Here is a 17,053-nt window from a genome sequence, read left to right as displayed (position 1 = left end):
CGTTTTTCAGGCTTTAGCGCGGCTTCGCTTCCAGGCAACTCGAGAGAGGGGCAGACGCCGTTGATATTGCCCAACACAACGCCATACAGTGGCTGTTCCATGCATATGACAAGTACCGTGCCCTTGTAGAACGGACAGTCGATATCAACTTCCGCTTCTGGAAGGTGTTGAGCGGAACTGTCTAATAAATAAACAGTCCGCGTTTTCCCAGTAAGTTTCTCGGCTGGAACAAGTGCGCGTTTTACGATGACAGTGTCACAGCCTGAATCTCTGAGAACGGTCACAGGCTGACCTTCCAGATAACCTTGCGCTGTCGGCATTCGTGCTGTTCGACGTATCGGGCCGACGTGGCTTTCGGCACCCGACCCAATCTTGTCACATCGGGTGTCTTCAATGTCTGTTGAAATTTGGCACTGTTCGCGCAGGGTGCTTTCTTGCGTTGTTTGGCCACGTTCATAACTGGAACACAAAGCCTCGTTGCGGTCCTTCGTGTTCTTGGGAAAGCTCTGTGGCTTCTTCCCTTTCACATTGTTCACGGGCCTACTCCCTGTGGCTCCAGACCAGCAATCAGACGGCTTGTGGCCTCGTTTATTGCATATAAAGCAATGGGGCTTTCCTTGAGCGCTCGTTGGCTCTTTTGGCACCGTCCCGCTCTTCACATACGCGTTCTCTTCTCTGCCTCTCGCCAGGTGTGTCAGGCCTTGGGCTTCGAGATAATGATCCGCTGTTGCGGCCAAATTGCTCAAATCTTTACAGCCTCGTTCCTTCAAAAATACCGCGAGCTTCTGGTCGCATCGACGCAAAAATTGTTCCGAGACGACCCTGTCTCTCAAGGCGTCATATGTCCTTTCGGTTTTGGCCAGTTCTTGCCAATGGTCAAAATAACCAAGCAGTCTGCCTGCAAATTGGCGTCCTGTTTCGCCATTTTCGGGTGTGGCCTCTCGGAACTTGATTCGGTAACCCTCTTCGGTATACCGGAACCTCTGCAGTAATGTTGACTTCAGCTTCGCAAAGTCAGTTGCATCTTCAGCAGACATGCGTCCGACAACAGTGAGAGCCTCCCCTGTTAGGCACAAACTCAGGGATAGACCCCACCTGTCACGAGGCCATCCTTGGTCAGTGGCTACTCGCTCGAACCTTTGAATATAAGCGTCGAGTTCATCCCGGGATTCATTAAAAGCTGGAATTAGCTTGTGCGGACTCCGAAAACCTTGACTGCTCGCGCTGCGTTCGTTTGGTTCAGCTGTGCCTGCTTGACTAGGTTGTTGCGACTCTTGCACGCGTAGCCTTAGCTCAAGTAACTGGCGTTCTCCGGCTTGCCGCTCTAACTCTCTGTCGTGATCCTCCTTAGCAGCTTCACGCTGTAGCGTATATCTCTCGCTTTCTCTCTCGCGCTCCTTCTCTATCCACTGCTGGAGTGCCTTTCCTGACAGTCCTAACTCTTTACCAAGACCTATCAGCTTTTCGGCATCCATCTTCAACCACCGCACATAAACAAAGTGAGACTCTCAAAAGGTGTTAAAGAGAGTTTTGTCCTGTCGCACGGACGCCAGAAATGTAGTGAGATGATTGCGGACCGTCACGTTTGTTGACGTGCGGTGCGGTGAAGAATGGAGCCGTAGACGTTTAGGTTTGAAGATAACATATATTAGAACTAAGCACTCTGTAAAACATTATACAAACAGCACGACGCACACACCACACAGTGACTAAAGTACATATAACCCATGCATGCTACGTCCCTACGCTACAAGGTTCTTGCTCACGTCCTCGTCGTCTTCAGAAGGAGACCGTGGTGGGACGACTTGGTCGCTGAGCAAGGCGTAGTGGGTCGACTTGCCGCGATGCTGGGTTAGCGGTGGCGGCGGCTCGAACGTTGAGGATCGGCATGCGATCAGACGACCAGGAACAGTACTAGCCGGGAACAGTCTCGCGGGCAGGTAGTCGCCGCACAGGTCACCGACATCCGCAGGAACGCAACTGCTCAGGAGGTTGCCCAGCGGTTCACCCGAGCAACCCTCTCGAACCCTGGCTCTTCGAACGCCGTCTCCAACGCCTCTGCTGCGCTAGTGCCTTCTACCTCTTCTTTTTTTTTTTCTCCGCCGCGCCACCTCGTGCTCTCTTTCTTTCCGCGACGCGCCGCACATGTAGTCAATGTCGTCGTTGTCGTCGTTTCACCACACTTATTTTATTTCTTTTTACGTGAAAGAGATCTTTTGTCAATTGTTCTTATTCCCCGTAGGACAGTTGCCGTTGATGTAAAATTGCTTTTTTCTTCGTTATTGCATTTGCATTTTTGTTTTTCTGACTTGGAAGGCGAATATTACTCACTTGCTTTTATAGTATATCATGTTAAGTTCTTGGGTTCATTTCCATCTTTCTGCGCTTAAAGATGTTTTACTTTTGCTGCAGATAACAAGTCTGGGCCGGATGACGCCTCTGCGCATGCGTCTGTTCTCTCTCTCTCTCTTCCTGCTTCTCTCCCTTAGTTTACATATATTTCCGAGCTGGAAATAAACGGTTTTCTTTTTGTGCCTGCGATACTGGTCTGAGGTTCATCTCGTAGGTGCCGGCCCGGGCCGGAAGACGTAACACCTTTGTTTACGTGTTATTGTATTTAAAGTTTGCTCTCGCGCTATCTGGTGGGACTTTTATTACTGCTGGCTTAAAGCCGGCTACAGAGTCGCGGCTTCAGTCGGCTTGTTTTTAACGCGTAGCGTCTCTTCGGTCACTGACGATTCGCTCGTTGCGCCTCATGTGTGTCGTGCTGCCTCCGGGTGCGCCTCGCCTCACCCTTACAAAAAATGTTGTTGGAAAACCATCGAATTTCCATTGATATTTCATGGCACCAACAACAGAAAAATTGTAGAAGTTCCATTGATGTTTCATGGAGGATTTGTTGTACAGTCATGGAAAAGTGGCCACCGTGATTCTGTTGTAAATCTATTGTATTATTGTTGTGTTGTTTTTCTACGGGGTCTTCATTGGATTTTCATTGTATTGTTTTTTCATGGGGTCTTCATTGCATTTTTTTGCTGTTCATTGTGTCGCACTGTATCTTTATGAAGTTGTTATTGCATTTAGTTCTCAATGTAATGACTTAATGTAATAAGATAATGCTTACTGAGGCTCAATATGAAGTGCAGCCAACAGTAACAAACAAGACAGCGTAAGAAAAGGTAGGCTTTTACTTATTTTATTTCTCGCGAAAGAAGCGAGGAAAGGCTATTTTTGATGTATGGCACACTGGCCCCAGGAAACTTTGAGCAGGTGTATCCTGAAAAAGATGAGTAAAATGAACAATGCACAGCTTCAGCAAATTAAATAAGCAGTGATTATTGCTTACTTAAGCCAGAAAATTAATCAATAAATATCTACTTGAAGCTCCAAGTACTATTGATATTCTGTATAAGGAGCTATAAGAACACTATAATGAGTCATTAGCCACGTTTACATGAATGCGACAGTGGCGCATCGCATTAATGCACGAGGCGATGGTAGATTTAAGTGGCGCTCCCTTCTCGGGAGAGTTAATGCGCTACATGTAAACGGCGTCGCATCGCCTTCCCCAAATGTGCTTGGAAATTCTATGTGCTACTGTCACATTCATGTAAACGCGACTACAGTAAATGTGCCAAGAGCTTTGTCCCAGATGCTACAGAGAAAGTATTTAACTGAATAAGCTTCTATGCAGATTACACTAGCTTTATGTTCGAATTATTCATCTGAAAAAGCCTGTAATATTTTTGTGTTCTCCTTAGTTAAATGATTATTACAAATAGCATTACCTTTGAAATTATCTGATGGTCACTATGGAAATGCAAGGCTTGAAAATAACATGAAAACATTGCATCTGCAACCCACTACTTTCTGTAAAACTCTTTAAATGGTTTAAGAGGAAGCATGCAACATTTTTAAAGTAGGTACAGCCTGCTGCTTAAACATCACAGCAGTGTTGGTCAGACATGCTGCTAATTAACTAAATCAGCTCCATGTGCAAAGTGGCTGTCACACCAATGTGATGGGGCTCTGCATCTGTGCAGTCACTAAGGTCCTGCTAGAGTGAGCCTTGCATGCAACATGAGTCACGTATATTGACACTATTAGCAATAAGTACTACGTGAAAGTTAAGTGAAGCCAAGAAGTCTTGAAAAATGTTGCAGGCTTTTCTTAATAACGAAAAAAAGGTATACAAAAGTAGCGCATAGCAAATAGCCGAGCATGTTTTAAAATGTGCCATCAGAACCAGCTAGTGCAGAAGTAGACCTAGGACTGTATGTGTGCTATCTGGCCAGCTATGATCAATAGTCGAGCTCGACCAATCATTTGTTTTATCAGGCATCTAAAAATTGTGCATAACATCACGGCCACAATGTTAGTAATAAAAGATGTGAACTATTTGCCATTTCACATTATTATTAAGAACACTTACTATACTTTAGCTAGTTGATAACGGTACAGTTGGTATAAGCACAATAGGCTTTGTACGCTTTGGCAACATCCTTTCATATGCATGTTCTTAGATAATTATTTAAGACTAAATAATTGTAATACAATAATGTACACACCTATCACAGCCTCAACACGTACAGTGTCAAGGGCCTCCTTCTGAACAGCCTCGCCCCGATGACAGCCCTTGCCCCCAAAGAGAGACTTGCCGCGGAGCTCAGCGTCAGTGAAGATGTGGCGCAAAAGTGCCCTGGCAAATTTGCCAGGGCCACTGCCACTGTCACAGGCCCGGCTGAGCTGCTCCAGCACACTCTTGTCAATTAGCGTCCCGCCTCCTATGTCAACCTGGACAAAGAAAATTAAGCGATGCTTTGGAAGCTCACTTTTGATCACACAGAGCATAAAGGTGAACAATTTATCATCAAATAAACTAAACAAGTGTCTCCCAGCATCATCGCATGGCTTGCGTTGCAGAGGCATTTCTTTGACAGTTATTTGCAGTGACTGACATTGAAGCGTCTGTGCGAGTAAAAGAAAACACAGCGAGAGACAAAGATAAATTGTTATGACAAAGATAAATTGTTTATCACAAGTGGATTTGGTAATATACAAGCCGTCATCAGTGAGCATGATATCGCACACAGTCATTGTTAATGATTGCTAAAGTGCATATAGTACAAGCAACCTTCCTGCGATCGCTTGCCAACTGCCACCACGCCGGCCAGACATCAATCTTAGTCATAGTCTCACATCGCAAATGAACAACTGCACGTCTTTAAGTGGTCCACACAGACCCCTTTCACCATCTAAAGTGAATCCAGGGGCCAGCAATTTGGGAAACACTTATTTTACCTTGCTTTGCTCACGGCATCACGTCGAATACACTATATAGCCAAAAAACAAGGGAAAACAACTGGCAGCACACAATAAGCGTACCTTTGTGCAAGCAATTACGGGATCGTCTTGCTTCTTCTCAACATTGTTGAGGATCCTCTTCAGCCTCTTCACCATCTTGCCAGCTTCTGGATAATGAGCAAGCAATACAATCACTGAACAAAAGTGTACAAGTACTTTGATCATTTCAGTGAAAAAGCACCAAATGTGAATTCCTTATGCAGCGAAATATCTCGTACTTTATAATGAACCTTGCGACACATCGGTCAGTCATCGATGCACGATTTGGCGCAATTTTCTGTCCACAAGTTATACATGTAATTTGCGACAGTTACTTTGCAGGAAGTGTTGCAGGTACAAAACAATTGCTCAATGAAATATGCAGAGTGAGACTTGGTGACTGCCCAACTTGTAGCCTCAACAGGGTTGCCTGCTAATTATGAAATGGAGTAGAGGTTCCCCTATGTTTCAAAAGGACATTAGGGAAACTGATAACTGCCTAAATGGTGACTAATACCCATGTCACAAGGGACAACTTAAGTGCAATTTGAGCGAGTGCACTTCGCCGCGAGTGTCATTCGCACACTGCCACACGGGAACGCGTAGCGACACTTGCCGCAAAGCACACTCGCCAGTGAGTGCGTTCGCCAAACTCACTTCACTGCGCTGAAGTGCGTGGTCTCGGTAGCAGAGGCTCAGAAATAAATGAACGAATATTGAAAGCAGATTCAGTAGTAACTTTAGACCACCTTTTTCGTGATTGGAAATGTTATAAGCTAATAAAATGTGCCATACTTAAAACAAAAGAAGTAATAAGCTACTGCACTATTGTCGATCTATGGCTGTTTATATGTAATGACCGTACAATTGTTTATGCCTGTGCTAGCCACCCTAACTGTGCAGCCGCCATCATTTGTTCTGAGTTTATAGGATGGAAGCAGTGCATCAATGATGATATGGTCGGACGAGGAGACTAAGGCGCTCATACATGGGGTGCCGCGATAGTACCGTTTCTTGCCATTTATAATGACGACACGTTTGTCGTGCTACAAATGCCGTATAGACGCTCAAACGACACAATCCAGCGTGGGTAAAGGTCGAACGCTGCCCTTGCTCAGCTAACGAATAAATCAAGCGGAGCATGACAGCGTGTCCATTTAACTTCGCCATTTTACAGCCAAGCTGACTACACGTCACTTGCGTCTTTAGCAGACACGCTCTTGATTATGCAAAATTGACACAATTCTCTGTATTGTCTGAGTGCATGAAAGGTCAGCGGAGTCTCGGAGTGGTTCGTATACAACCAATAAGTGCTGCAATAACATGCTCCAAATGCTCAAATCAGTTTTTGTGCCATCTGCAACGGAATCTGGCAATTTTCCTCTGCTCGCCTTGGATGCGACACTCTTGCCCTGATCGGTAATATTATTGCTGTTGCAATGAACTCCTTCATTAGAACTAAAATTTATTCTAAATGCTCCTTTGAATATTATGCACTGTTATTTTGAAAACCATGCTTAAAATAACAAACATGTGTTGTGCCTACTGATTCATCCATTGCTAGTGTCATCAATTCCACAAGACACTTTTCTTTCTCGTGTAGCAGCGCGCTGCCAAAGTGACACTCAGTGCGTTGAAGTGCACTTGCTTGAAGCGACACTAAATTTGCCCGTGTGACATGGGTATAAGAGGGACAAGTACTACATCAGAAAACAGTCATAACATTAACCATGCCTTATATGAATGTGTGATCTAAATTTGATGGTTTCGTAGTTGTGGTTCAGAGCAGATTAAATGGCTCAGAACAATTACTCAAGATACATGAGAAACACAAGAACATCAGAAGAACTGCAGTTTCACTACTACAGAGGGAGCAGCTCTTTTTGTAGCGACAAATAAGAGGGCATATTTCTTTGTAATTTCTATTACTTTACTGTACACTACAAGTAAATTAGTTTAAAGTGTACTCAATGTGTATTTATTATGTAAACAGCCCACAGTAACAGGATGATGAAAAGACACATACCATGTACTACTCAAGAGGAAACTCTCTTAAAGTTTGTGTTTGGCACTTCATTTCTTCATATCAAATGGCTTGTTCATGTGTCGATACCCACATGCACATTCCTCATCACAATATGCTACACATCACAAATTCTCAAAGCCATGTGCACCCACTGAAATTGCACTCCGCAGTGTTTACAGTTTTCTTCCACTATGTTTAGATGGAAACATAATGAATGAAATAGGGAGAACCCAGCTGATTGAATGAAAGAGCAAACAACTGACTGATTTTATTCAAATGAAGTGGATGTATATATGGTGAAAAGTGGGGGATGTGAGCAGCTACCTAACAAAAACAAAGAAAAAAAGAAGAATGTGAACAGCAAAAAAATTAAATTCTATGTTGATTAAAGAATGGGACAACTCTGGCATACGATGCAGATGTTTTTCATCGTTCGGATGTGCACTGTTACAAAATCTGTCCTCGACGTGCGTGAGCAAAATCAAAGGAGTGCTAATGCAAGTTTTTGTTATCACATCATGAATGCTTCCTAAATCTCTCTTCCTAGTGGTCTTTTCGTGCTCACAATTTTTGTTCTTTCTGACAGCGCAGAACATTTGCATTGTTTACACTAAGTTGCTGGCACATGCACCCATGTTCACATAGCTATTAATTGATACAACACCCAATCTGTCCTTGCTGCATGATAGGGAAATCCTATAAAAAATGTTGCTGGCATATTCTCTAAACTTCCACCTGAGTTTCATTTTGCAAGCATCTTGGCTTTCCACCTTCTCTATCTCATTAACTGGTTTGCACATTACTTTTCGTTTGTGTGACAGGTTATGGTTGTACGGTAAAATTACAGATTTCCAGATTTGTATCCATGTTTTTTTTTCGTGTGGTCATTAATTGCCAGCTTTATATATTTTGGATATTGCAAACATGCTGTTCAGGTATACCCTATTTATCTGCAATTCTAAGCTTTCTGCTACTATGTGGTGGCCCCATTTTCTGACTGCTCGGGTGGTACATGCCAAGGCAATGCCTCGATACCACTTCTAGTTGGCCATTCAAAACAATTTTTATATGTCCTGGATTTTTGTAAACACTGATTGTGTGCTGTCTTTAGTCATAAACTGAAATCTTAGAACTACAGTGTTCATTCTCATGGCACTTTATGCATAAATTCCACCCCTGTATGCACATTTTGAAGCAAGGAATTTATGAAACAGCAAGAGCTGATTTGATATTAGGATTATTTAAAATCTGGTGAAATATAAAATACATTGCTGCATCACTGCAATAAGACATGCAAGAACCTCTCAGTAAGAAAAGAACATCCCTCTTACACAAAGCACCTACTTCACCTACATACATGCTTAAAGGGCTACCGATGTGATATTTTCATCAATTTTCTTTTTGCTGTATGGTGCATTTGTGTAAACCCCAGAAAAAAAATTGTGAAATGCCTCAGAGCGCCCTAAATAATTTACTATGGTAGCTTTTCTACAGCCAGTTTCAGTTACATTTTCAAGGAGCATACTGTGTTGTGATACATGGTCACTTGGGAGCAGGACATTGTGACATTCTGACAATCGCTCCAGCTTGTTCGATCGCCTCAATATAACTCGTGGACTTGCTCGACATGCTACTATTCATTCTGACGGCCAATGTAGCAGCACAGCAAACGACCAAATGAGCTAAAGCGAATGTCAAAACGTTGCAATGTCCTGTTCTTACATACTGTGTCATAACATCACAACACCATATCCCCCAGCAACAAAACCTAGCTCAGAAATACGAGATGACTAACAGTACTTTGAGGCATGTCACAATTTTTTTCCACTATTTAGAGGTCTAGGACATTCATTTAACGAAGAAATTAAGTCGAAAATATCATGTTAGCATCCCTTTAAGATATCGCCTGTGACAAAAATGCTGATGAAATTTAGTGCTGGTTTTTGTCTTGCTCTTCCCGTATTTGTCTGCTTCGCACAGTACCTTTTCCTCAGCAATGTGAAATAACTTTTCCAGCAACAAGTTTTATTATTAAAATGAACATGGACGGTTGATCAAATTATACAGTAAAAATGTTTTGAAGGTCAGCTGAAATAAAATGTCACTCTTGTTAAATTTGCTATATATGATTAATAGATACCATTGAACCAATCTTGGCAAAGCAGCAGAGCTGGTAATTGTACAATATTTTTAACAGCCTTTAAACATCACCTAAGCAGATGATACATGCATTTAACAGCCTCGCCATAATTTTAAGTCCCAGCATGTTATGTCAGATTTTTTAGCGCACTGCAGGCAGTTGCAAGCTGTCACGACTCAGGCTGGCCTCACGTTGCCATGCCTGGAGAGCCACAGACTAATCAGAACATGTGGGTCTCATAAGTGTCTACTACGGCGAGAGGGCTCATTGCAGCACTTCATGGCGGCCATGGCGTCTGCATTACGCAGCAGTGTGGCCTAGAATGCATGGGTGCACCGTTGAAATCTCGAAGGTTACGTCGAGGAGCAGTGTCTTAAGTGATGCGAAACTTCTACAGAGCAATAATGGCGGCGTTTTATCTTTTCAGCTTAAATACCAAAATAGGTATTTTGCTATATGAGGGATTGATGTGGGCCTAGTTGGTGGTGCGTTTGGAAGGGGAAACGAGGACAATGAAAGATCAACAACACAGCGCATGTGTTGCCGATCTCATTGTCCTTGTCTTACGCGCTGTTTCCCCTACCAAATATTTTTGCTAGTTCTGCTCATATTTCAAAAGTAAAATTTTGCACAGAGGCTGCTCTATGCCAAAATTATCTGAAAAAAGGCTTTTGACATGGTTCAAGACTTTGTTACAGTTGGCATTCACCAATATTATGTATGCTGCAAGAAAGGGTTGCAGCGCTCGAAAAATGAATGTTTCATGCATTAAGAATCCTAAGAGGAACAAAACCAACATGTAGTGCTGACCTGCATTAGTTTATGTGCCTTAAGAGCGTCATAAGTAAACTGAAGTACGAGTAGGCATATGGCTTCTGCTGTAAGGTGCTTACCAGTAAGATAGCTGTGCTCCTCCTGAAGCCTCTTCAGGCTTTGGATTTCAGCCTTCAAGGCTTCATTTTCCTCTTTCAGCTGGTGCACTTGCATCCCACATTCGCTGCAAGCCCCATTCTGAAATCATGAGAGTGCATGCATTCTCAGGCATCAAAGAGATAGAATAATTGGTGCAGATGTTCAGCCAGTAGCATGACTGGGGATTACTTCTGGAGGTTGGTTTTCGAATGCTTGTCAGTGACTGAATGCTTTCGGCACTTTTAAGAAAAAAGAGGAAGAGAACAGAACAGAAGGACCATTTGCCTTTAACTAATTTTTCTTGGAAACGAAATTTCATATCACGTGAAGACTGGAAAAGATGTAATCAGAACTCATGCCCCTCATTACTCATCACGTATGCGTAGCCCCTGGTTGCTAACAGAGAATGAAATTCTTTATTCAACAATGTGATCAATGCAGTGCTTGCACAGCTATCATCTCTTTTGATGCACATTTTGCACTCTTACACTACTACCAAAAATATAGTTGATAAAAAGTATGCACCAGAGACTCCTAGCTCCTTAACATGCATGCATTTACAAAGCCTGATGCTAAATTTAAAACCTCCTTTTCTCTTGTAAACTAAGTCATATGATACAATGAATATAGTTGCAAGCAAGCAACAGGAATAAGCGGTGGACATTGTTTACCTTTTAGTCTACAGGGCACTACTACATATCAGCCCTTGATGTGTAAAACTACTGCACTCACAACCTCACAGCTGGTGCATAAAAATAGGTTTCAATTGAATTCTGTCCCCTGATACAATGGTGATCTTAGTGTGACGTAATGCATCAATGCAGCAAATGAATGTAGCGCCACCATGTATTGCAATGTCTACTCTGCGCTAGCTTCCCAAATTTCGCCCCAACAAAACTACGTCGTGATGCAAAAGGACCCTTTTGGAACAATATGGGGCCACAAATTCCAGTCGGCGCAAACTAGAGCCGAATTCCCACTACTGCCAAGTTTAACGGAACTTGCACCAGATAGTGCTACGAGAATACACAAATTTTAAAACATTGCTGAAAGATTTTTCAATGGTTGTGACCCATTTCTTGCACGTTTTCCACAACTCGGATGTCTTTCCGAGTCATAAACTGTACCCTTAAATGCATGGTTAAGACTTAGAGATTGACTCCAACCAAATAAGGAAATTTACTAGCCCGACGTTTCGGAACCAATTTGGCTCCTTCAGGGGGTATTCTTCAGAGGCGGCCGCCACCTCCGAAGAATACCTCCTGAAGAAGGAGCCAAATTGGTTCCGAAACGTCGGGCTAGTCAATCAATTTTCCTAACCAGACAGGTAATTCTGTCGAAATGTTTAGCTTCAAGTTAAATGCATGGTGTGTCATATATGACATGTGCAATTTATATAAAACCAACAGGTAATGAAGCCAAGGAAAGCACAGGGGTAATTAGTTGTGACTGAAATTGGAATGTAGAAAATAATGAAGGAAAAGGAACTGGATGAAAAGATTACTTGTTTGCGGTGGGGACAAAACCCACAACCTTTGCATTAGCTTTGGTCTTTTTATCTAGACAAGGCCTTTTTATCCACCTTAATTTCCCCTTTCTACATTTCAATTCCAACCACAGCTAATTAACCCTATGCTTCCTTTCTTCATGTATGTGTCAAATTTGGCAACCATGCATTTCTTTAAAATTTGATGTTTGCTCAAACATACTAAAAAAATTATGGGGTTTTACGTGCTAAAAACCACAATCCGATTTTCAGGTATGCCATAGTGGGGAGTCTGGATTAATTTTGATCACCTGGGAATCTTTACCGTGCCACCACGAGCGTTTTTGCGTTTCACCCCCATAGAAATGCGGCCGCCGCTTTTCACAAGAAAACAAAAATTCAAGCAGTAAAGGGTTTTAAGCACAAAGTAATTAGACACATAAGTTATCTTTATGTAACCGTTAAAAATTATTTTGGTGCATTTCCTTGTTTCAGTGTCACTGAATACATTAGTAAAACCTGGACCTATAGTGAGAATCTGTAGTATTTCCATTAACTATTATTGTAACCTCAGATGCGAGAATCTCCTTCAGCCCTTTTAGAAATTAGTCGGATATGTTAAGAGGGGGGTGACTGCAAAATGCCCACGCACGTGCGCCGCAAGCACCACGTGGACCCGCGATTGTATACTAAGAACGGCGTAATCCTATCTTTTCTAAACATTGTAGTGTTATTAGCTGCGACAAAATGCATGCAACAAGTTTAAAACATGGTTAGTTTCTCTCATGAAGCGTAATTCAACACTGCGCCCACGTGGGGTTTATACGAACCCCTTCTGCCGTTGAAATGCTTGCGCCCGCACCAGCGACAAGCCGCGACCTCTTTTTTTCAAGGGCTTGCGGGCTCCCTGCAAGAAATATTGCGCAAAAGCAAGTGCTTAAACAAGGACTCGACAAATACATACACAGGGAGTGAGAGGAGGCAATGCCCCTTGTCAAAGCCTAAAACGTCATGAGCCGAGCATAATAAAGCACCGAGCAGGACCAAATAATCTGTACACTTTATAAACGTTTGCCGTAAAGATCATTTCGTTGCGCTAACAGAGACGACACATGGAGTGTCGTTATAGCACTTGAATATGGTGATAGTTACGTCTCCGTTTTAGGCCTCTCCGACAGTAGCAGCATCACTTGCGATCGTTAATGGGTGCTTTAAAGTATGGCGGTATATATAGATGCAAACATATAACATGACATAAATGCTTACCGCTGTTGAGAAGGATCGCCGGGGCCGCTGGTTGGCCTTCCTCCCAAAAGACGTCCTGGATGCTGCCCCGCAACTTTTTTATGGCGCCCTCCTGGGCCACAAGCCTATAACCGACATTCGTGTCGGCGAGTGCGCGGACGGGATACACATCCCATTTTTCCTCCGCCACCCACTTTATCAAAATGTGGGACATACCTTCACAAAAATAACCACGCACGTGCATTTCGTATGTTGCGCCCTCCATTTATAACCACTCATAAACAAAAGCAAGCTGTCATGGTTGCTTGCTATATCTCCGATTTCGTCAAATTTGGTGAAGGCAAAAGTAAATTTTGTTGGCAAACCTGATACTTAAAAATTTATGAAAAAAATATTTATTTGATATATTATACGTTTTATAATATGCGTCGCGTGTAATTCAACGCTGCAGCGACGGCTGCTTATCAGTAACATGTATTTCGATCTCGAAGGCTGTGTTTTTGCGGGCTCGGAGGCTAGGTTGCCCCAAGCTTGACTACGGCCACAGCTATGGCCAAGGCAAGGAGCCCAGCGTGTTGGCTAGTTGATTGACAGTCAACAAAAATAGAGTACACCAATTCGTGGCTCAAGAACGGAAGCAGTGCGGCATAATCATTCCACAGCATTCTACTTGTGAATATGCATTTCTAAACTTGCAAACCAAAAATCATCTAATAGTCTGTACTCTTATGTAATAAAAGCAGAAAAGTCCAGACATATTGCCTTATTGTTATTACTATTATTTCTCATGGCGCTGTCGTCGTGAGATAGCGTTCCGCAAGCAAGGCTCTGTTTTTGCACTCTAAACATATGAAGTCCCATGCATGCGCTCGTTCGCGAGTACATGTGGTCTGATCGGATGTGCACGTGAGCGAAAACGCATATTCTGGGGCTTTATTGTTTGCCTGCGCCGACTTCTGCCATGCCGCCGAAAAGACAGTTTGGCAAGTACCTGTGGGACTCATCCGTCGAAGTTCCCCCTCGTTCTAAATACAGATTCAAGAAGCGGTCATTTGGCGCGGATTCAGCGCCTGTCGCGATGAGTGAGGAAGACAGCTCAGATGGAAGCGATACTGAGGCAGACGACGCACGCTGCTTGGCCCATGCAGGCTCAAATCAAAGTACCGAACCACGTTGTGTGGAACACTGCCCTTCTCAGTCATGCGATCCATCGCTAAGTCCGTGCGAAGATTCATCCTCCAGTGGCAGCGAATCGGAACCTGATGCTGACTTAGAACCAGACCACAGCGAGCGGCAGTGCATGGTGGGCTGGAAAGACGAGCTGGTAAGTGTGCATGCGGCTGGTTTGGTAGTTTGTGTTGCCTCTGAAGTACCAACCATGGGGGATCGGACAAGAGTTTTGATGGAATTAGGAGAAGGCATTTAGTCCTGACTAGGAAGAAAGAAAAATAGTTGAGGAAAATTGAAGGATTAACAATAACACAGTGTACTAAGATTTCAGCAAGAACGCCGCCTTGAATCTAGTAGAAATTTTGTACAGCTGCACTAGAATTCATGTGACATCACTTGAGAGGAATTACCCAGACAAAGAAGGCACAGAAGGAAAAATTCAAACCAAGTTCGCATAGCTTAATATTTTTCTTCAAGATTGATTAGCAAAGGTAAGAGTAAAAAAAAAAGTAACGATTGTCTCAGCACCTGTACAAATTGGGCTCAGTGAAGAGGGCCCTGGCTTTATGACGATAAAGGCAACAAACGTCGCAGTGAATAAAAATCACTTCTTTTTCTTTTTTACCTTTTCTTTAGTATGAGTAAAGCAGAGCTAAACACTGCTATACAAAAATAAAGCAATAAACCATTCACAATTTTGTCACTTTCAAAGGCCCATTTCATGACGGGGCAATGCGTACTCTTTCTTGGAAGCAGTCACTATTTGCTTGGCAGAAACGTCGCAACTCATTTCGTCTCTTTAGCAAAAGTATTCCCAAATTTTCAGCAACATTAAGTAAATATATTTGGCGGTACAAAATACTGAACTATGAGAAAAAAAACATTTATTTGACAAGCAGCGTACACATGATTATTTAGGTTTATACACTCTTTTCAGTCCATGCAGCATGTATACACATTTGATATTATTTACTATAAAGCAGTTTATAGCTTTTTTTTCGCGATTGCAGGTTGTTTGATTTTCCTAGCTTGATCTTATAGGTGGCTTGCACAGCTCTCCTAGCTGCCATGTTGGCAAACCAGCACTGCAAGCTCTGTACAGACGTCACAAACAGTACGCTGTCTGTCCCCATAAGCTGTGATAGTGTAGTAAAGCTGAGAAGAGGCGCAATCTGGTGGATCTGGGGCTTGCAGCTCTCCTCAAATACCATTGTTCTCACATGAAAAATGTTTGTTTATTCCATACACCATACCCAATTTATTGTTCAGCTGCCTAAAAGATGACACTGCAGTATTGTCCTTTTGTCAAGAGAAAACTGACTTCAGAGACTTGTAGAGTACAGGACCGATAGGTGGATAGCAAAATGGCATGTCATCTGCTACGCCACTTCTGGTTCAAGGTCTTGTTCATTGCTCTTCAAAAATTCCAAGTGTTTGGTGCAATCGAGGAGGAAAGGTGTACACTTTTGTGACGCAATTGTTACCTGAAAATTTTGTTTTTGAATTCATTTGCAAGTGGAAAGAAATTCTTTTGCATTTCAGGGTACAAAGTGTGTGAGCAAAAATGGGAATTTTGCATCAATGAGCAGCAGGGAACAGCAAGGTTTAGGTCCTTAGCATAGCAGTCTGTATATGTAAATGCAAATGTTCTGTCGAATAAGTTCGTCTTCATATTTTCGAGTGGAAACGTGGTTGCCTGATGATTGCTTACACATGTGAACACATGGTGCCAGATATGAAAAAGTGAATGTTCACAAATAATTATTAGGGCTTCTGACAAAATTAAGGTCCTCTTCATGCTTGTGCAAAGGGCTTGCCGATTTAATGTTTCCATGTGTACGGTGTTGCCTGCTTACTGTCCAATTATTAAGAATGTTGAGCCAGGAAACAAGCGCAGTGAGAAGCTCCCGCTAAATTAGTTACTGAGGTCACTACTACAATGTGGAATGGTATTTCCCACTACTGCATGAGTGGCAGGGTATGTCGTCTCTGCTTTGTCTGAAACATTTAAGCACGAACTGTTCATGCCTTTGCAGTAAGCGTGCAAGGTAAATGTGTTGCATTCACGGTGCTTCGCTGCGGCAAAAGTTGGAGTGCCGCAGCAGAAGGAACGTTCAGGTAAAGTAATATAATTAAGAGGCATATAGGGGAAAAAACAACTACCCGAATTTTTGGATTCATAGTCTGAAAAATTATACTCGCAACGTTTATCACTACCCGAGCTTTTTTTAAGCATGACGTCTCAAACCAAAAGTCGCTGCAGAAGACGTACCCCACAATTTCTTGCAAGAATCTGGTTTTTCCTATCCCTATAGGTCTATGCCTAACATCATTTAAATTCTGGCTATCAGAAGTAAATGTGCAACACCTTATAAGTGCCTACTCTCAAAGTTGTTTCCTTTAACTTGTTTTCCGTGCCTTGAATGGCAGCTTCATGTACATGTCTAAACATCTTGTTCTAATTCTCCTGTTGATAAACGATCACTTTCATTTTTTTTCTGTGCTAGGATGAAGACCTGTTTCCAGGATCCAAGGTGACAAGAGCTGAAAGCTTGTTGATGGTAATGGCTCACAGCTTGCGCCATGGTACTTCAAAGGAAGCGACAGAAAGCTTACTCCAGCTTCTGAGTGCTCACTTGCCGGAAGGAGTAGCATATCCAACCTCAAAGTACACCTTCTTTCGTCACTTCTCTGGTGCCGGCAAGCAATATGTGAAGCACTTTTATTGCAG

The 17,053-nt window shown here is 42.8% G+C and overlaps 2 protein-coding genes across 2 annotated transcripts in view; one reads left to right on the top strand and one right to left on the bottom strand.

The window, feature by feature from the left end:
• Positions 1-2,811: 2,811 nt before the first annotated feature.
• On the bottom strand, positions 2,812-13,831 carry LOC119448530 (uncharacterized). The gene is made up of 6 exons (XM_049660786.1): positions 13,174-13,831; positions 12,738-12,814; positions 10,403-10,520; positions 5,386-5,471; positions 4,569-4,794; positions 2,812-3,277 (listed from the first exon to the last, which is right to left on the bottom strand). Exons 1-6 carry the CDS (start codon positions 13,415-13,417, stop codon positions 3,192-3,194), a joined length of 837 nt encoding a protein of 278 aa, XP_049516743.1. The 5' UTR covers positions 13,418-13,831; the 3' UTR covers positions 2,812-3,191.
• Positions 13,831-17,053, top strand: part of LOC125944135 (uncharacterized) — an 8,644-nt gene continuing 5,421 nt past the window's right edge. Inside the window, exons 1-2 of the mRNA XM_049664201.1 lie at positions 13,831-14,476; positions 16,830-17,022. Of these exons, the coding sequence (XP_049520158.1) occupies positions 14,114-14,476; positions 16,830-17,022 (556 nt within the window). The 5' untranslated portion in view covers positions 13,831-14,113. The remainder of the gene's footprint in view (positions 14,477-16,829; positions 17,023-17,053) is intronic.

Source organism: Dermacentor silvarum, chromosome 1, assembly GCF_013339745.2.
Source record: "Dermacentor silvarum isolate Dsil-2018 chromosome 1, BIME_Dsil_1.4, whole genome shotgun sequence".
Taxonomy (NCBI): domain Eukaryota; kingdom Metazoa; phylum Arthropoda; class Arachnida; order Ixodida; family Ixodidae; genus Dermacentor; species Dermacentor silvarum.
Note: the sequence above shows the minus strand (reverse complement) of the source record. Positions and strands in the feature narration are given on the sequence as shown.